General features: G+C 49.0%; 1 protein-coding gene across 1 annotated transcript in view; it reads left to right on the top strand.

Annotated features, from left to right (window-relative positions):
• galnt14 (UDP-N-acetyl-alpha-D-galactosamine:polypeptide N-acetylgalactosaminyltransferase 14 (GalNAc-T14)) overlaps positions 1–16,290 on the top strand; it is a 78,116-nt gene extending 61,826 nt beyond the window's left edge. The window contains exons 10-15 of the mRNA XM_028952992.1: positions 363–489; positions 2,447–2,539; positions 4,002–4,085; positions 4,728–4,872; positions 12,346–12,465; positions 15,721–16,290. Coding sequence (XP_028808825.1) covers positions 363–489; positions 2,447–2,539; positions 4,002–4,085; positions 4,728–4,872; positions 12,346–12,465; positions 15,721–15,879 — 728 coding nt within the window. The 3' untranslated portion in view covers positions 15,880–16,290. The remainder of the gene's footprint in view (positions 1–362; positions 490–2,446; positions 2,540–4,001; positions 4,086–4,727; positions 4,873–12,345; positions 12,466–15,720) is intronic.
• The last annotated feature ends 829 nt before the right edge of the window (positions 16,291–17,119 follow it).

The following is a 17,119-nucleotide window of genomic DNA, read 5'->3' as shown; positions in this document are numbered from 1 at the left end:
ATGCATGAGCAAAATAATGATCAAATTTCTCGAATGCACCTGCCAGGGGTCAGTGGTGTCCTAGCGGTTAAGGAAGTGCCACCGTAATTAGAAGGTTGCCGGTTTGAATCCCGATCCGCCAAGGTACCACTGAGGTGCCACTGAGCAAAGCGCCGTCCCCACACACTGCTCCTGTCATGGTGCCCACTGCTCACTCAGGGTGATGGGTTAAATACAGAGGACACATTTCACTGTGTGCACCGTGTGCTGTGCTGCTGTGTATCACAATGACAATCACTTCACTCACTCACTCATAGTAAACCCGCTGCTAAACAGTTGCACGCCACGGTCGTGGTAAATAACCACCCCCGCCTGCCTTGCAGAGATCTCCTTCCGCGTGTGGATGTGCGGCGGCAGCCTGGAGATCATCCCGTGCAGCAGGGTGGGACACGTGTTCCGCAAGAAGCACCCGTACGTCTTCCCCGAAGGGAACGCCAACACCTACATCAAGTAAGCCCCTCCGAAGGCGCCATCCGGCATTATTTCATCTACAATTTTTACTCTGGAATTCATCCACGGTTTCCTCTGAGGGCGCATGACACTTTTGGCCAAAACATTGACAGGCCAGACACCTCCCAGAATGCAATAGCCTTGCACCATGGGAAAGGAAAGTGGTTTGGGGGGGTAAACTGTCCACAATCTCATGCGGTTGGTGGGGAGTCTGACGAGTTTTAAATGTAATTGTGTTTCCGGTCAAGTGATCCACAATTTCAGAGGTGTCTGTCTGTACGTCCACAGAAGGAAAAACAAATACAGTAGGGGCCAAAAGTCTGGACACCTTCTCATTCAATGTGTTTTCTTTCTTTTCATGACCATTTACGTTGGTAGATTCTCACTGAAGGCATCAAAACTATGAATGAACACATGTGGAGTTCTGTACTTAACAAAAAAAAGGTGAAATAAGTGAAAACATGTTTTATATTCTAGTTTCTTTGCTCTGATTACTGCTTTGCACACTCTTGGCATTCTCTCGATGAGCTTCAAGAGGTCGTCACCTGAAATGCTTCTCCAACAGTCTTGAAGGAGTTCCCAGAGGTGTTTAGCACTTTTTGGTCCAGCTCACCCCAAACCATCTGGATTGGGTTCAGGTCCGGTGACTGTGGAGGTCAGGTCTCCACTTTTTGTTAAGTACATAACTCCACATGTGTTCATTCATAGTTTTGGTGCCTTCAGTGAGAATCTAGCAACGTAAATGGTCATGAAGATAAAGAAAACACGTTGAATGAGAAGGTCTGTCCAGACTTTTGGCCCGTACTGTAACTCGGTACTGTAATTTTTTCACTTGCTTTTTAGAACCTTGTTTTCTCCAAGGAAAAATTTTATTACTCCAAGGCTTATTGTTCATTGCTCAGGAGGCCTAATGGAGATTCTCCCTTGCTGATGAGAAGCAGCACGCGGTGAAAAAGAGATAAGAATTGGGAGAAAAATAACTCACTACGGGCCACGTTCAGTTGTCCATCGCCGCTCTCCAACTCTGACGCGGACGCCGTTCACCCGCAAAGCGGAGGCAGCCGGCAGCGGAATCGGCTTCTTTGTTGTATTTTTAGGGATCTGGAGAGGCTCGGCGTTACAACTCGATTCGTAACGTCGACACCATCTCTCCGTGTCGCGGTGGATCAGTGGAGTTAATGAATAATTTACTCGAGGCGTTAAATTCCGCACCGCCGAGGGCGTGGTCGCGCCCGTCGCGCTGGCGCGGTGATGAACAGATTCCCCGTTTTATGCACCTTGCTTGCTTTTTTACGTGCGCGGCGGTCCAGCCCCCCCCGGGCCCTGCTCCCGATTCTGCAGGTCTGTTGCCGCACTTCAAAAGCGCTCCAAAGCAGCGGGCGAAACGATGATTATTTTTTTTGAAAAATGGCAAGTTGCGTTTCTCTGAGCCCGGCCCGAGCCGCGGCGGCGCAGAGGGGATAGGAACAGGCCTAATTAGCCGTGCAGGGACCCCGCCGCTCGGAGCGTCCGGGGACCGAGGGCCGGGCCTAACCTTCATCTGAGAGGCAGGCAGGCGGCGCGCTGGAGATCCTTCGTATGAAACACGCCGCGCCTGCGAGTGACCCTGCATCCAGATGATGGGGCAGTGGTGGCCTAGCGGTTAAGGAAGCGGCCCCGTAATCAGAAGGTTGCCGGTTCGAATCCCGATCCGCCAAGGTGCCACTGAGGTGCCACTGAGCAAAGCACCGTCCCCACACACTGCTCCCCGGGCACCTGTCATGGCCGCCCACTGCTCACTCAGGGTGATGGGTTAAATGCAGAGGACACATTTCACTGTGTGCACCGTGTGCTGTGCTGCTGTGTATCACATGTGACAATCACTTCACTTTGAAAGGGAACCTGCCGGCCTTTCATAGTAGATGAACGCACACACCAAAAAAACAACACAATTCCTTCTGTCTCTGCATTCGCTCAGGAACACCAGGAGGACAGCGGAGGTGTGGATGGACGAGTTTAAACTCTACTACTACTCGGCCCGGCCCGCCGCCAGGGGCAAGTCGTACGGAGAGTGAGTGTCTGCTCCGCGATGCGGGACGCTGTGGAATGAGGGGACTGGGGTCGTGATGCACGTTTCATCGTTGCTCGGCGTTTTTGCCATCGGTGCAGTCCGTAACCGCTAACTACAAACTAGGTTTTTTGTCAACAAAAAGATCTTCATCAATGAAAAGTTTTTGACAAGACGAGAGGCAGCGTAAATGCTGGTCACTTTATAACATTGCGAAATATATCACGTAATACTGTTGATGAGTAAAAACGTATGATCGTGTTATAGTTATTATGCAGTATTACCGTTTTCTTGTGTCCCCCGTCCAGACACACAGTTGACGTCACTTCCTTATTTAGCATTTGCTGCGTTAATTAGATTTCAGCGTGGTGGTAGCCTAGCGGGTAACCCACTCGCCTATGAACCAGAAGACCCAGGTTCAAATCCCACTTACTACCATCATGTCCTGGAGCAAGACACTTAACCCCGAGTGTCTCCAGCGGGGGACTGTCCCTGTAACTACTGATTGTAAGTCGCTCTGGATAAGGGCGTCTGGTAAATGCCGTAAATGAACAAATGAACAGGATACTTGTGGTGGTTTAGCAGATGGCTGGGCAAACTCATCTTTCCTCTTTACAATGAAGTGGAAAAGGAAAATTTTTTGGACAGAATGTGTGTCGAACCAGAGCGTCTTCCATTTCTGGGATGGATATAGAGTATTCTTGATAGGGTTACAACACAATAACAAAAAGTTCTATTTATGATCTAACTATGAAATGGATTTGACTAAATAAATGTTCTACCGGGTACTCGTACTATATTGACTTTGTTAAATAGAATTGCATTAGTAAAACAATTTGACTAAAATACAATTTTCATTGACTAAAACTAGACTAAAATAGTCATGGATAATTAAGACTAAAATGCTTTTGATTGACTGAAACTTGTTCAGACTAAAATGAGTAGCGTGACTAAGATGAATAAAGACTAAAATGACAGCTTGCCGCAAAGACTAGACTAAAACTAAAGTTGAGACAGGCCGGCAAAAACAAGTATACTTCGATCTCTACATTCCGTCACAGGGCTTGAACCTGGGGGCGTGAAAGCCACTGGCCTAAAACTGTGGAGGCTGGGTGGCATTGCTGTGATAAAAGTATGAATAAAAACACACATTTTAATCATTCATTAAAATTAAAATCCGGTTTATCGGAAGGGGTCAAGGTAATTAGTTTGAAGTTAAATAAATAAACCGGAGTTACGAGGGAACCACCATGAACATCCCCGTCTACAGTGACCCAAGTTTAACAGCAGCTCTGATTGGGTCAAGTTCGAAGTTCTAAAAGTTCTCAATTTTGCGATAGTAAAAGGCGGAAAACGAACACTCCTCCGTATTAAGGTTATCTGCGCACGGGAGGACGGGGGGGTGGGCGTGCCTGGCGATACGCGGCGTGTTCGTCTCTCATTCCGCTCACTCCTCCCTTATCAGCATTCACGGGCGGGAGGAGCTCCGCCGGAGTCTCAAGTGCAAATCCTTCAAGTGGTATCTGGACAACGTCTACCCGGAGCTCAAGTGAGTGCGCCTCGCCCGGCCTACCGCACGCACACACACACTCACACACACACTCACACACACACTCACAATTCCCATCACGCCTCTCATGATTTTCCATTCAGCGAGATTAATGACGTCTCCCGGCGTCAGACTCGTTTTTCTCGAGCCAGAAAGGTGAGATCTGCCGATCAAGTCCCGGGGGGCCGCGCTCTGACCCCCTTTCCCCGGCCCCTGGGCGAGGGGAGCGGGCCGGTGAAAACGGGAGGAGGGGAAAGTGCTGAGGGGCCGAGGAACGGTGGCAGCGTGGCTCAGGGGGTCCGCGGTGATGAATCTGCCGCGGCTCCGGCGCTCTGCTGAGTAAGGGGGACGGCGGGCCGGCCGTAAACCCCACCGCCGGCTCCTCCCCCGTCCTCCCCCCCCCCCCCCCCCCCCCCCCCCCCCCCCCCGTGTTGATAAATGGCCCTGCCACTGCGGCACAATTCATCCCGGTACATGTTAATATCCATTGTAATTCAGCGCCGACGCCCTGCCGAACGAGACACTCTAAATAGCACCAAATATTCATCTCAATAATAAATAGTTATTCATCCACAGCGGGCGTGGCCGCGCCGCGGATTCATCAGAATGGAATTCCCACCTCTTCCCGCCTCTGATCCACAGGATCCCGGACGACTCGGACGCCAAGTCGGGGGCGATACGGCAGCGGCAGAACTGCCTGGAGTCCCGCTGGGTGGAGGGCCAGGACCTGCCGGCTCTCACGCTGGGGCCCTGCGTGGCCACCAAGTCAGTGCCACCGCACAGCCAGGTACCGCTGGGCAAAGTTTAAAAAAGGGGAGGAGCCTTCTCCTCCCTTTCTCCTCCATTTCCCTCCTCCCTTTCCCACCACCAACACCAACCTGCAGGATTAATACGACCGTGACACGCAATGGCTCAGGGCTACCGATCAGACGTTCACATTTGACCCTCTTTACCACGGGCATCCTTCACTGTGATTTAGCTCCTCCCCTCCGCAACAAGCTTGTTATCATATATTTTAAATATTTCAAAATTATTTTCAAATTAAAATATTTTGTACTTTTTTAATTTTTTTTCCATGTTGATGCTGGATGCTCAGACTCTTTTCATTCGGCGATTCGGGAGCAGACGAGGCGGCGCACAGGCCGGTTCCCATTCGTGCAGTATTTATTGTGCGAGGACCATCAGCATTTATCATTTCAGCTTCCAGCGAGTCGTTAGGAAGCCTGATCCCGGACGGGCTCGTCTGTCAGGGGACGCAAAAGTAGGGTTTATTTCAAAAGGGTTAACCTCACACAGAGGGAGAATATTTTAACCTTTTTTTCATCCTTCAAGCGTTTATCTGCTTTTAGAATATTTTTCTGGAATATTTTTGAGTAGCGATACGCAACTCATGCGGTTAAGGAAGTGGCCCCGTAGTCGGAAGGTTGCCGGTTCGAATCCCAATCCGCCAAGGTGCCCACTGCTCACTCAGGGTGATGGGTTAAATGCAGAGGACAGATTTCACTGTGTGCACCGTGTGCTGTGCTGCTGTGTATCACAAGTGATAATCGCTTCGCTTTTTTTTTTTATTGTTGATCCAGTCTGATGACTTGCGCAAATTTGCATAAAACCAGATTCCTGCACGCACAGACGGCCACAATGCGCACGGCTCCGTTTCTTTAACCGGATTCCTCGCGTTTCGCCACCTCGCCCCCCCCCTGCACCGCGGCGAACGCGGCCGTTTGCATCCCTGCCCTTTCCTGATGGGTAATTACATGATGCAAATGAGATGCTACGTGCCGGGGCCCGATAGCGGGGCCCCTCGAACGGCCCGGCTCGTTTGTTGAGGTCCTCATCCCACTTAATTATTCCCCCGGCAGGTAATTTATTCTCCGTATTTAGAAAATCCGTGCGCTCGAACCCCCCGATCTCGGCGCGGATCCAGGATCCGAGGCGCACTAGATTACCGTTAAATTAACACCGGCGAGCCACAACGGGCGCCGTAAAGCCCCGTCCATTACGGCCGCGGTAATTAGATTTAATACAGGACACATTTTCTACACTCCACATTATCCCATTAAACGCCGATATGTGAACAACCCCTTGGCTGCTGACCCCACTAATCTGCCGCCATGGCGTCACCCCCCCGCTCATCCGGTAAGGCTGGCGGCGCTGGTTAATGAAGTCCCGCGCTCCCCGCCCTCGGCCCCCAGACACGCGTAAACACGTCCGCCTACAACTGCGGCGTCAGCCGTGTCGAGGCCCCCGCCGGGGCCCCGGGGCCTCCACTGGCGCACGCGACCGGAGCCGGTGACCGAGGGCTCTTCCAAAGAGCGGAAAAAGCTGCGCGCAAGCGAAATCGAGCAAATGCACCGACTCGCAGAATCTCCTTCCACTCGCAACGTGTGTGGAGGACTCCGAGCGGCAAGGGGTGGTTGGAGCCTAGCGGGGTAACACACTCACCTATAAACCAGGAGACCCGGGTTCAAACCCCACTTACTACCATCGTGTCCCTGAGCAGGACACTTAACCCTGAGTGTCTCCAGGGGGGGGACTGTCCCTGTAACTACTGATTGTAAGGGTGGTAGTAGCCTAGTGGGTAACACACTCGCCTATAAACCAGGAGACCTGGGTTCAAACCCCACTTACTACCATCGTGTCCCTGAGCAGGACACTTAACCCTGAGTGTCTCCAGGGTAGGACTGTCCCTGTAACTACTGATTGTAAGGGTGGTAGTAGCCTAGTGGGTAACACACTCGCCTATAAACCAGGAGACCCGGGTTCAAACCCCACTTACTACCATCGTGTCCCTGAGCAGGACACTTAACCCTGAGTGTCTCCAGGGGGGGACTGTCCCTGTAACTACTGATTGTAAGGGTGGTAGTAGCCTAGTGGGTAACACACTCGCCTATAAACCAGGATACCCGGGTTCAAACCCCACTTACTACCATCGTGTCCCTGAGCAGGACACTTAACCCTGAGTGTCTCCAGGGGGGGACTGTCCCTGTAACTACTGATTGTAAGGGTGGTAGTAGCCTAGTGGGTAACACACTCGCCTATAAACCAGGAGACCTGGGTTCAAACCCCACTTACTACCATCGTGTCCCTGAGCAGGACACTTAACCCTGAGTGTCTCCAGGGGGGGACTGTCCCTGTAACTACTGATTGTAAGGGTGGTAGTAGCCTAGTGGGTAACACACTCGCCTATAAACCAGGAGACCCGGGTTCAAACCCCACTTACTACCATCGTGTCCCTGAGCAGGACACTTAACCCTGAGTGTCTCCAGGGGGGGACTGTCCCTGTAACTACTGATTGTAAGGGTGGTTGGAGCCTAGCGGGGTAACACACTCACCTATAAACCAGGAGACCCGGGTTCAAACCCCACTTACTACCATCGTGTCCCTGAGCAGGACACTTAACCCTGAGTGTCTCCAGGGGGGGACTGTCCCTGTAACTACTGATTGTAAGGGTGGTTGGAGCCTAGCGGGGTAACACACTCACCTATAAACCAGGAGACCCGGGTTCAAACCCCACTTACTACCATCGTGTCCCTGAGCAGGACACTTAACCCTGAGTGTCTCCAGGGGGGGACTGTCCCTGTAACTACTGATTGTAAGGGTGGTAGTAGCCTAGTGGGTAACACACTCGCCTATAAACCAGGAGACCCGGGTTCAAACCCCACTTACTACCATCGTGTCCCTGAGCAGGACACTTAACCCTGAGTGTCTCCAGGGGGGGACTGTCCCTGTAACTACTGATTGTAAGGGTGGTTGGAGCCTAGCGGGGTAACACACTCACCTATAAACCAGGAGACCCGGGTTCAAACCCCACTTACTACCATCGTGTCCCTGAGCAGGACACTTAACCCTGAGTGTCTCCAGGGGGGGACTGTCCCTGTAACTACTGATTGTAAGGGTGGTTGGAGCCTAGCGGGGTAACACACTCACCTATAAACCAGGAGACCCGGGTTCAAACCCCACTTACTACCATCGTGTCCCTGAGCAGGACACTTAACCCTGAGTGTCTCCAGGGGGGGACTGTCCCTGTAACTACTGATTGTAAGGGTGGTAGTAGCCTAGTGGGTAACACACTCGCCTATAAACCAAGAGACCCGGGTTCAAACCCCACTTACTACCATCGTGTCCCTGAGCAGGACACTTAACCCTGAGTGTCTCCAGGTGGGGACTGTCCCTGTAACTACTGATTGTAAGGGTGGTTGGAGCCTAGCGGGGTAACACACTCGCCTATGAACCAGAAGACCCAGGTTTGAACCCCACTTACTACCATCGTGTCCCCAAGCAAGACACTTAACCCTGAGTGTCTCCAGGGGGGGACTGTCCCTGTAACTACTGACTGTAAGTCATGTCTGGATAAGGGCGTCTGGTAAATGCTGTAAATGTGAGACAGCGTTATCCTCCGTCGTTTTACAGCGCTGGCCGAGGCCACGTGGACATTTTAACCAGCATTGTCTGCGCTTCGCGGTTTTGGGTTTTACTGCAGCCACGCCCGACGCTGGCGTGATGCTGATGTAAAGAAATGCGAACGCTGCGCCGACCGTAGCTGCCGGTGAAAACACAAGCAGGTCCACACAGGCCCGGCCGATCTCACGTCTCCTGATATGGACGATGTTCTTTCAGGAGGACGAATTAAAATGTAGAATAATCATATAATATCTATAATAATATCAACCCCTTTGCACTGAACGTGAAGGTGAAGCGCAGCACACAAATTCAAATTCTTATTTTATTTGTCGCTTACACAGTCATACACGGTATGATATGCAGTGAAATGCTTTTTGCGACTACTACAGACCACAGTATTGCAAATGTTGCAAGTACACAATGAAAACCAATATGCAAATATTGCAAACATAACCAAATATTACACTTTTATGTCGGGAACGGGAACATGGTGCACACGGTGAAATGTGTCTTCTGCATTTAACCATCACCCTGAGTGAGCAGTGGGCACCATGACAGGTGCCCGGGGAGCAGCGTGTGGGGACGGTGCTTTGCTCAGTGGCATCTCAGTGGCACCTTGGCGGATCGGGAGTCGAACCGGCAACCTTCTGATTACGGGGCCGCTTCCTTAACCGCTAGACCACCGCTGTTGTTGTGTTTGATGCCTGCATGATACGAATTTGCACGTCGACCGGCTCCTTTATTTCACTGTTTTTCTCTCGCGGGTTTTTTTGTCGTAACAAGGTTATAACAAGGTTAGCAGGTCTGCATAAATGCATCGATGCAGCCGGCGTCGGATGATGAATAAAACTCGGCACGGACGCTTGACTCTTGCATTTCCGCTGCCACTCCCTGCGTGAGAATGTTACAAACGACTCGCCGCCCCGCCCGCTCGGCCTAAAGAGGCGCTCGAGAGGATCGGACGGTCCCCGCGCCGAATTGCCTGCCCGCGACCTGCCCGTACAAAGCACCCCGACTCGCTCTCATGATGAGCGCGAGCTTTCCGGGCCTCACGCTCGCCTTCTTACGCCCCGCGTCCACGTTCCTTTCAGCTCTTTTTCACAGTAAAAGCCGCAACGTTTGCATTCGATATTACGAGCTCCTTTTCAGCCTTTTCACCGCAGAGAAAATGAGAGTGAACCTTCTCACGTCGATTTGATTCCACGCGAAATATATCTGTATTTTATGCTCTGCGTCGTAGCGCATCTCTTATGCCCAGATGCATGGACAGCGCAAAGGGAATGCTGCTGGGCGTCCGTTCTAACGCATGTGGCGCCGCCGCTCGAGGGCGGGCGTGGCTGCCGCGCCGGCAGTGAAGGTGTTGAACATCAGGCGTCTCTTGTTTCTCGAATTTCCAGCTCTACTAATTGGTTTTACAGCACGTCTTATCATTCAAAAATGAGCATAGGTGTATAAACTCATCTGATTGGTCAGCCATTTAATGCCTTTTTCACACCATACAACAAGACCTGTAAACTTATGATTCTAATTGATAATGGAGAAACGCATTTATGACACATTTTATATTAGATATGGATTGATATTGAGTTTCTAATAGTACAGGGTGGGCCATTTATATGGATACACCTTAATAAAATGGAAATGGTTGGTGACATTGAACACATTTTATAAGTGGTCAGAAACTTGTAAATAACTCATGACAGAATAAAGTTAAAACCAAGCACACCATTGTTTTTCTTGTGAAATTACCAATAAATTTGATGTGTCACATGACCCTCTTCCTATTCAAAAAACAAAAGTTGGATCCAAGATGGCCGACTCCTCTATGGTCACCACCCATCTTGAAAAGTTTGCCCCCACACATATACTAATGTGCCACAAACAGGACGTTAATATCACCAACCATCCCCATTTTAGTTGGATCCTTATAAATGGCCCACCCTGTACTACTGAAGAGTACTGGTTTTAATTCAAATGCAGCTAATTGAGAGTAAAAGAGAATATTACCCATTCTAGCATCGCAACCACTTTTGGTTCATCGTTAAGGCAGTGGTGGCCTAGCGGTTAAAAAAGGTTGTGGGTTTGAATCCTGTCATGGCTGCCCGCTGCTCACCAAGGGTGATGGTTAAATACAGAGGACACTTTTCGTTCAGTCTGGGTCGTGACTTGTCATTAAGGGCCGATGGTGGGCCCACCATCTCACTGCACTAGATAATTAGCTGTCACGATCCGGTCCGGAAGGGCTTACTCCGGGTCCAGGATCCGGACCGGAGTTTCACGTTCGTCCTGTGTAATGTTTCCTGATCGTGTTCACCTGTGTCTGATCGTATAAAGCTGCCCCGTTCGTGTCTGTTCACCATCGGGTCGTTATTACTTGCTACTGGATGTCTTCCCTGTCCTGTTAAGCCCCGTCGTGCGTATGCGTCCTTCTTCATTGTCATGTCCAGCCATCGTTCAAGATCAGCGGCCTCGCCATGTCAATCCAGTGTGACGTTAGCATAGACGCCAGTGATGAATGGGCACCTGAAAAGTTTGTAATGCGATGGACCCACAATTCGAAGTTCACTTTATTGATTTTATTGATTTCGTTTTGTTTAGTAGGAGAGTCCAGCGACACTGTGGTTGATATGCAAATATTCTCATCTTCAGAAAGGGTGGCGCTGGAGACAGAAGTTTGCCTCCGGCGACGTTCAGGACCGGAGGTGATGGGGAGGAAGCTGGTCCTCTCTCCACCATCTCATTAAAATCCGCCGCTCAGCAGACGTGGCGCTAATTGCCGATGGCGACGGCCGCAGGCGCCCTCGGGTGTCAGGCCCTGTCAGCGCGCCCACGTCGGCGCGGATAATTCATTAAAAAGAGAGAAAAGAGGAAAAGACACTTTTCTGTCGCCGAAGCTGGGCCTCTGGGGGCCGTCTTTAGTAATCGAACCCGCCCCCGTCGCCTTGCTTGTGATGCGCCGTTATTACATTATTCCACACGGGCGGGAGTAAGCGGCATCGCTCGGAGCGAGAGGGAAAGTCATTAAAAGGGAATAAAGCGAGGCCGGAGTGGAGTCGTCTTCTTTAACAAGATTTCCGTTTAAAAAAAAAATTGAAAATAAAAATGTAAATGGCATTAAAACGCTGCTCTCTGTGGCTTAATATGGGTAAATAATTGGATCATCGTGGACGCGCTCGGACCGGTCCACCTCAGCCCAGACGGGGGCCGCGCAGGCGTTCTATAGGAGCCCTTCAGGCCTGTAATCGGAAGTCGTTTTTTAACCCGCCGCTCTGTGCAGGTTTCGTGCAGGCACCGGCGTGCCTTGTTTTACGACTATGAACCAGAAGACCCGGGTTCAAATCCCACTTACTACCATCGTGTCCCTGAGCAAGACACTGTCCCTGTAACTACTGATTGTAAGTCGCTCTGGATAAGGGCGTCTGATAAATGCTGCAAATATAAATTAATGAAATTATCTCTGGGACGATGTTTGTTCTGCCAACATCTGCACACACGACAAAATAAAATGTTGGTGAGATGTCTGAACAGATTTTTAATTTTACACCATTGACCAACGCCGACGAGGTTATATGGCAAGAAGCCTGCGTTACCTGGATATCCTCACCAGTAGTAGCCTGGCGGGTAACACATCTCGTCTACGAACCAGAAGACCTGGGTTCAAATCCCGCTTACTACTATCGTGTCCCTGAGCAGGACACTTAACCCTGAGTGTCTCCAGGGGGGACTGTCCCTGTAACTACTGATTGTAAGTCGCTCTGGATAAGGGCGCCTGGTAAATGCTGCAAAATTTCAACACTAGTGTTAACTAGTCTGTGTGTGTGTGTGTGTGTGTGTGTGTGTGTGTGTGTGTGTTCCCCAGGAGTGGATCTACACGCACGCGCAGCAGATCCGCCAGAAGCAACACTGCCTCTCGCTCTCCACCACCTTCCCCGCCTCGCAGGTCCTGCTCATGCCCTGCGACGTCGGCGACGGCAAGCAGGTACGACCCCGTCCCGTGCGAGGGCCAGACCCCGCCTCCCGTGTACATCCCCGCTGTAATAAGTATGTGCGGGAGGCTGTCTGTCTTCTCCAGATAGAGAGCGAGTGGGCAGCGGCGATGCAGCACGCGCCGAGCGCAGGGAATACGCCGCTCTAATGGAAAAGTAATGAGAAAAACTGCCAGACAATGGCCGGCAGAAGCTTATTTTACGGAGAGCAGGTGGCGCCTCCAAGAATAAGAAATAAAAAAATGCGCCAGGCGTCCCCGCCCTTCTCAAAAGTTTGAAACACACACAAGGGATTTGATGCTGGCCATGTATACTCTGGCCACGCCCTTCCCCCGGACTTCTTCAAAAATATCCTTTCATAGTTGGACAAATGCTGTCTAATGGAAAGGACAAAACAGTCATTGATGCTACAAACAATTAAAATGCAACATACAAAAAAACTTGATAACTCGATTTGTCACGTTTTTTCAATTTTTATTTTATTTAATACCGCCTTGTCATCCGGTCAAGATTTTCTGACCTGTTTGTAGACATTTTACAGCATTTACCAGACGCCCTTATCCAGAGCGCCACACAGTCAGTAGTGACGGGGACAGTTGGGGACACGGTGGTAGTAAGTGGGGTTCGAACCTGGGACAGCCCAGTTCCTGCCTTGCAAGAACCCGTGCTGAGGAGCACATACCTCCTTCATAGAAAGAGTCGCGTGGAGCCCCGGTCGGTCCTCGGGAGGTAACTGTGGAGCTGGAGGTAATTAGAGATGTTCTGACACGTCCCCTCAGGCCCTCGTATAAGACTATAAGCCCAAGAATAAGGCTTTCATATCAACGGTGCTTCAACAGCCTGTTACAAGAAGGACTTCCAGGCACCGCAGGCCCTGAATACTAATTGATTTTAGGTTTAATTATATTCGTTATTTCGGCTTACAACCGCAGAAGAAGAAGAAGTGTCACGGTAATTTGGGTCGGGGTTCCTTTGATCAGGAGCGGAACAGAGACGTCTGTTCGGCGGCTTGTAGAACGAACGAGGAACAACGAGCATCAAATATCCTGACTGTTGTCTTTTCTTCTTCTTCTTTTTTTTTCCCGTCCCGAGAGGATATGGAAGCGGTGAACGCGTGAAGAAGATAATTCCCCCGACAACGTGTTACGCCGAGGACGCTGAATTCTCCAGGTCGTAGCTGGAGCAAGAGGGACATCTAGTGCTGGTTCTTGAGGGACTTCCTCTCTCGCCTTTAAAATGACATTCATTACATCTAGAATACCACCGCATTTGAGCACATGGGCCCTTAAATCTGAGGAAATAGAGGGTTCCGCTTCAAAAGAAGATTCTTGTTTGCTTTAAATTTGAGTCTAGTACTTCAGACTAGCTTTTGATGGGCCAGTCCATCACCGTTATTCATGCACATTTCAGTTCAGTTTCCAACTCTGACCCTGTCTGTCTTTTAAAGTCTGGGAAGGATGAATATTTTTATATACTGCATGATAGTTTTCCTGTGTTCACATGCAAACTGACACCATAATCATAGATTTATTTTCCCCTTGGAAAGTAAAAAATCTTGTGCACGCAATACATTTACCTTAAAATCATTTTATAATGACGTCTACAAAAGATAAAAAAAACCAGGGCTGTCAACCAGTTTTTATTTTAATTAGCTAATCAATCGCAAATTTTTAAAAAATTAGTTATGACATAACTAAATCAAAAGTCCAATAGTTGTAATCAAATGGATCGCGATGTCAGATGGTGCTAGTAGCCTAGTGGGTAACACACTCACCTCAAACCCCACTTAGTACCACTGTGTCCTTGAGCAAGACACTTAACCTTAAGTGTCTCCAGGGGGGGACTGTCCCCGTAACTACTGATTGTAAGTCGCTCTGGATAAGGGTGTCTGGTAAATGCCGTAAATGTAAATGTAAGAACCTCTTCGTCCTGTTAACCGCTTTTGCTGTGTTCTGGGAGCTGTTAATCGATTATTCTAATAATTAGTTATATAATAATCAGTGAACACGAACGTCTGGTCTATAGTACCTATCCTGCTTGTAAATTGGTTGCAGTGATTGGTTAAAGGATTTCGTATGTTGTAAATAAATGTCAGGTGGTGGGCCAATTAAATACCAAGTATTCATTATCGCGGGGGGTTCATTACCTTTCACAGGGGTTCATCCGAACGCCACGCCTCATTCTGTGTTCAAAGCCACACCCACCCGTACAACAGCGCTGCTCTCTTAAAGCAGCTCGTATGTGGGACGTCACAACAGCTGGTGGAAAGGATTCCGAGTCTGGTGACGGTGAAGTTGTAGTTAAAAATGCACCAACAAAAGGCAACACGACGGATTTGTATCAGCATCTAAAACGTAAAATATACCATTTATATACAAGAGTTCCCGTATACCTATAAACGTAGTATGTCTTTCTTAAATGTACCTGTTCTTGAGAAAATTACTGTTGATTTATTTTTATTAAGCTGCAGTCTTGGGAAAATGACATTTGAGTGATGTAAAGATGTAGTAATTTGTCGTTTAATGTGAGGCACGCAATCGCAAATCACAATATTGAACGCAGTAATCACAATAGGACTTTTTCCCCAAATTGTGCAGCCCCGAAATAAGAAACCGAAAATTTTGCAGTCGCCACCTAGTGGCTCGCTGCAGTACTGGTATTATGAATCTTGTAAGAGTTTGGAAATACTAATATATCACAATTAATATCGTATTTTAGGAGAGAATCTGCCCCTCACAGTGTCTGCCGAGAAAAACTCTGGCCCTTGGACACATGTAGTTGACGACCCCGATGCAAAGTGGCCTTAAAAAGGGTCTTAAAAAGTTTTAAGTTAGGCTTCTTTAAACCTGCCGATCACATGTCTGGGTCCATCGCCTGATGTTGCTCGGCGCAGAAAAGGTGCCATATCGGTTGGGTTTATTGCGGGTTAAGTGGTTATCTTGCGAGTGGCCGTCATCAAGCGACACGCATGGCCAGTAGGGTGATAGTAGCCTAGTGGCCAACTCACCCACCCAGAAGGTTCAAACTCCACTTACTGAGCAGCCCTGAGTGTCTCCAGGGGGGGACTGTCCCTGTCACTACTGATTGTAAGGCGCTGTGGATAAGGGGGTCTGGTAAATGTGGTCAAATGTGTGGGATTTTTTTATTTCTTTTTATATTAAACTACAGAAAATAGAAGCTCCTTAAGTGTTTAGAATGAAAGTCTGGAACAGGACCGGCAGTCGGTTGTTTTTTCCCTGTGTCCACAGCGGTGGCAAAGGTCCGGGACGCACCTGGAGCACCTGGCGTCCCGCTTCTGCCTGGACAGCGAGATGGCCCTGGACGGCGTGGAGAGCAGCAAGATGCTGGTGATCAGCCCGTGCGAGCTGTCGGCGTTCACCCAGCGGTGGGAGGTGCCCTTCTCCTGAGGCCGCCACCCAGGGGGCTGGGCTACGCTGGCGGGCTGCAGGGGGCAGCCTCGGGCTGGGGACGGCGAGGTGGGCCGACCCAGGAGGGGCACTCGGACGGCGACTGGCGTCTCAGAGGGCGCGGTCACAGTTCACCCGGACAAGCACAGGGTTCACGACCTCTACAGTAGCACCTTTATACTCTGATATTCAATAAGACAGGGCTTAATAAAAGGGCGGGGTGACGTGTCAATCTGAATGAAGTGCACATGAAAAGTGGAAAAAGAGTTTTGTAATCATCGATCAAGTTCGTTTTAGTGATTTTTTTCACCGTAGACAATATTCAGATATCATGCGCTTGTATTCAGCCTCTTGCTTTATTGTTTCAAAGAAACGGGAATCCAAATAAATCTATTTTGTGCTTTTGCCAAATGTGAAGTTTTATCACTTTCGATGCAAGTCCATCTATACGTGGATTTGGGGTGTGTGTGTGTGTGTGTGTGTGTGTGTGTGAAAAGGAACTTATTTACAGATCCCAATATAATTATTTTTATCATACAGCACTGTGCAAAGGTCCACTAGAACATACGAACCGATGAAAACAGAGCCCCCGTACGTCGAACACTGATTACGTGTTGATTTACCTAAAGCGCACATCTCATGAAACAATGACAAAGGAAACAATATCGTTCTCCATCTGAAAGTGAAGTGAAATCCACATTTCTTTATAGAACATCTCTACATATCAACACGAACATTATTACCACTTTCACTTTTTAGTCGCTGTTATTTGTGTTTTACACTTTTGATGGTAGTAGCCTGGTGGGTTCAAATCCCACTTACTACCATTGTGTCCCTGAGCAAGACACTTAACCCTGAGTGTCTCCAGGGGGGGACTGTCCCTCTAACTACTGATTGCTCTGGATAAGGGCTTCTGATATAAAAAAAAAAATGCCTTAAATGCCTTAAAATGTAAATGGTAAGTCCCTTCACGGCTACTGTAGGGAAGATGGGAAAAAAGCATTTAATTAGTCTCACTACCGAATAAAACTTTTCTACTATTATTGTACTACAGCCACCTTGAGGAATTCGACATTTTGTGAAAGATTATAGGCCCATGTGGGACATTTGTGGATGCTGTTGCTGTGTCTAATCATTTACTTAAATAATAGTTGATTTATTTGATTTTATGTGGTAACATTTGACTATTTTTTGTAGTGTAAATGTCGACTGTCAAAAAAAAAAAAAAAAAAACACAATC

The sequence above is a fragment of the Denticeps clupeoides genome, chromosome 14 (genome assembly GCF_900700375.1).
Source record: "Denticeps clupeoides chromosome 14, fDenClu1.1, whole genome shotgun sequence".
Taxonomy (NCBI): Eukaryota; Metazoa; Chordata; class Actinopteri; order Clupeiformes; family Denticipitidae; genus Denticeps; species Denticeps clupeoides.
The sequence above is the reverse complement of the archived record's forward strand: the minus strand, read 5'-3'. Positions and strand labels throughout refer to the sequence as shown.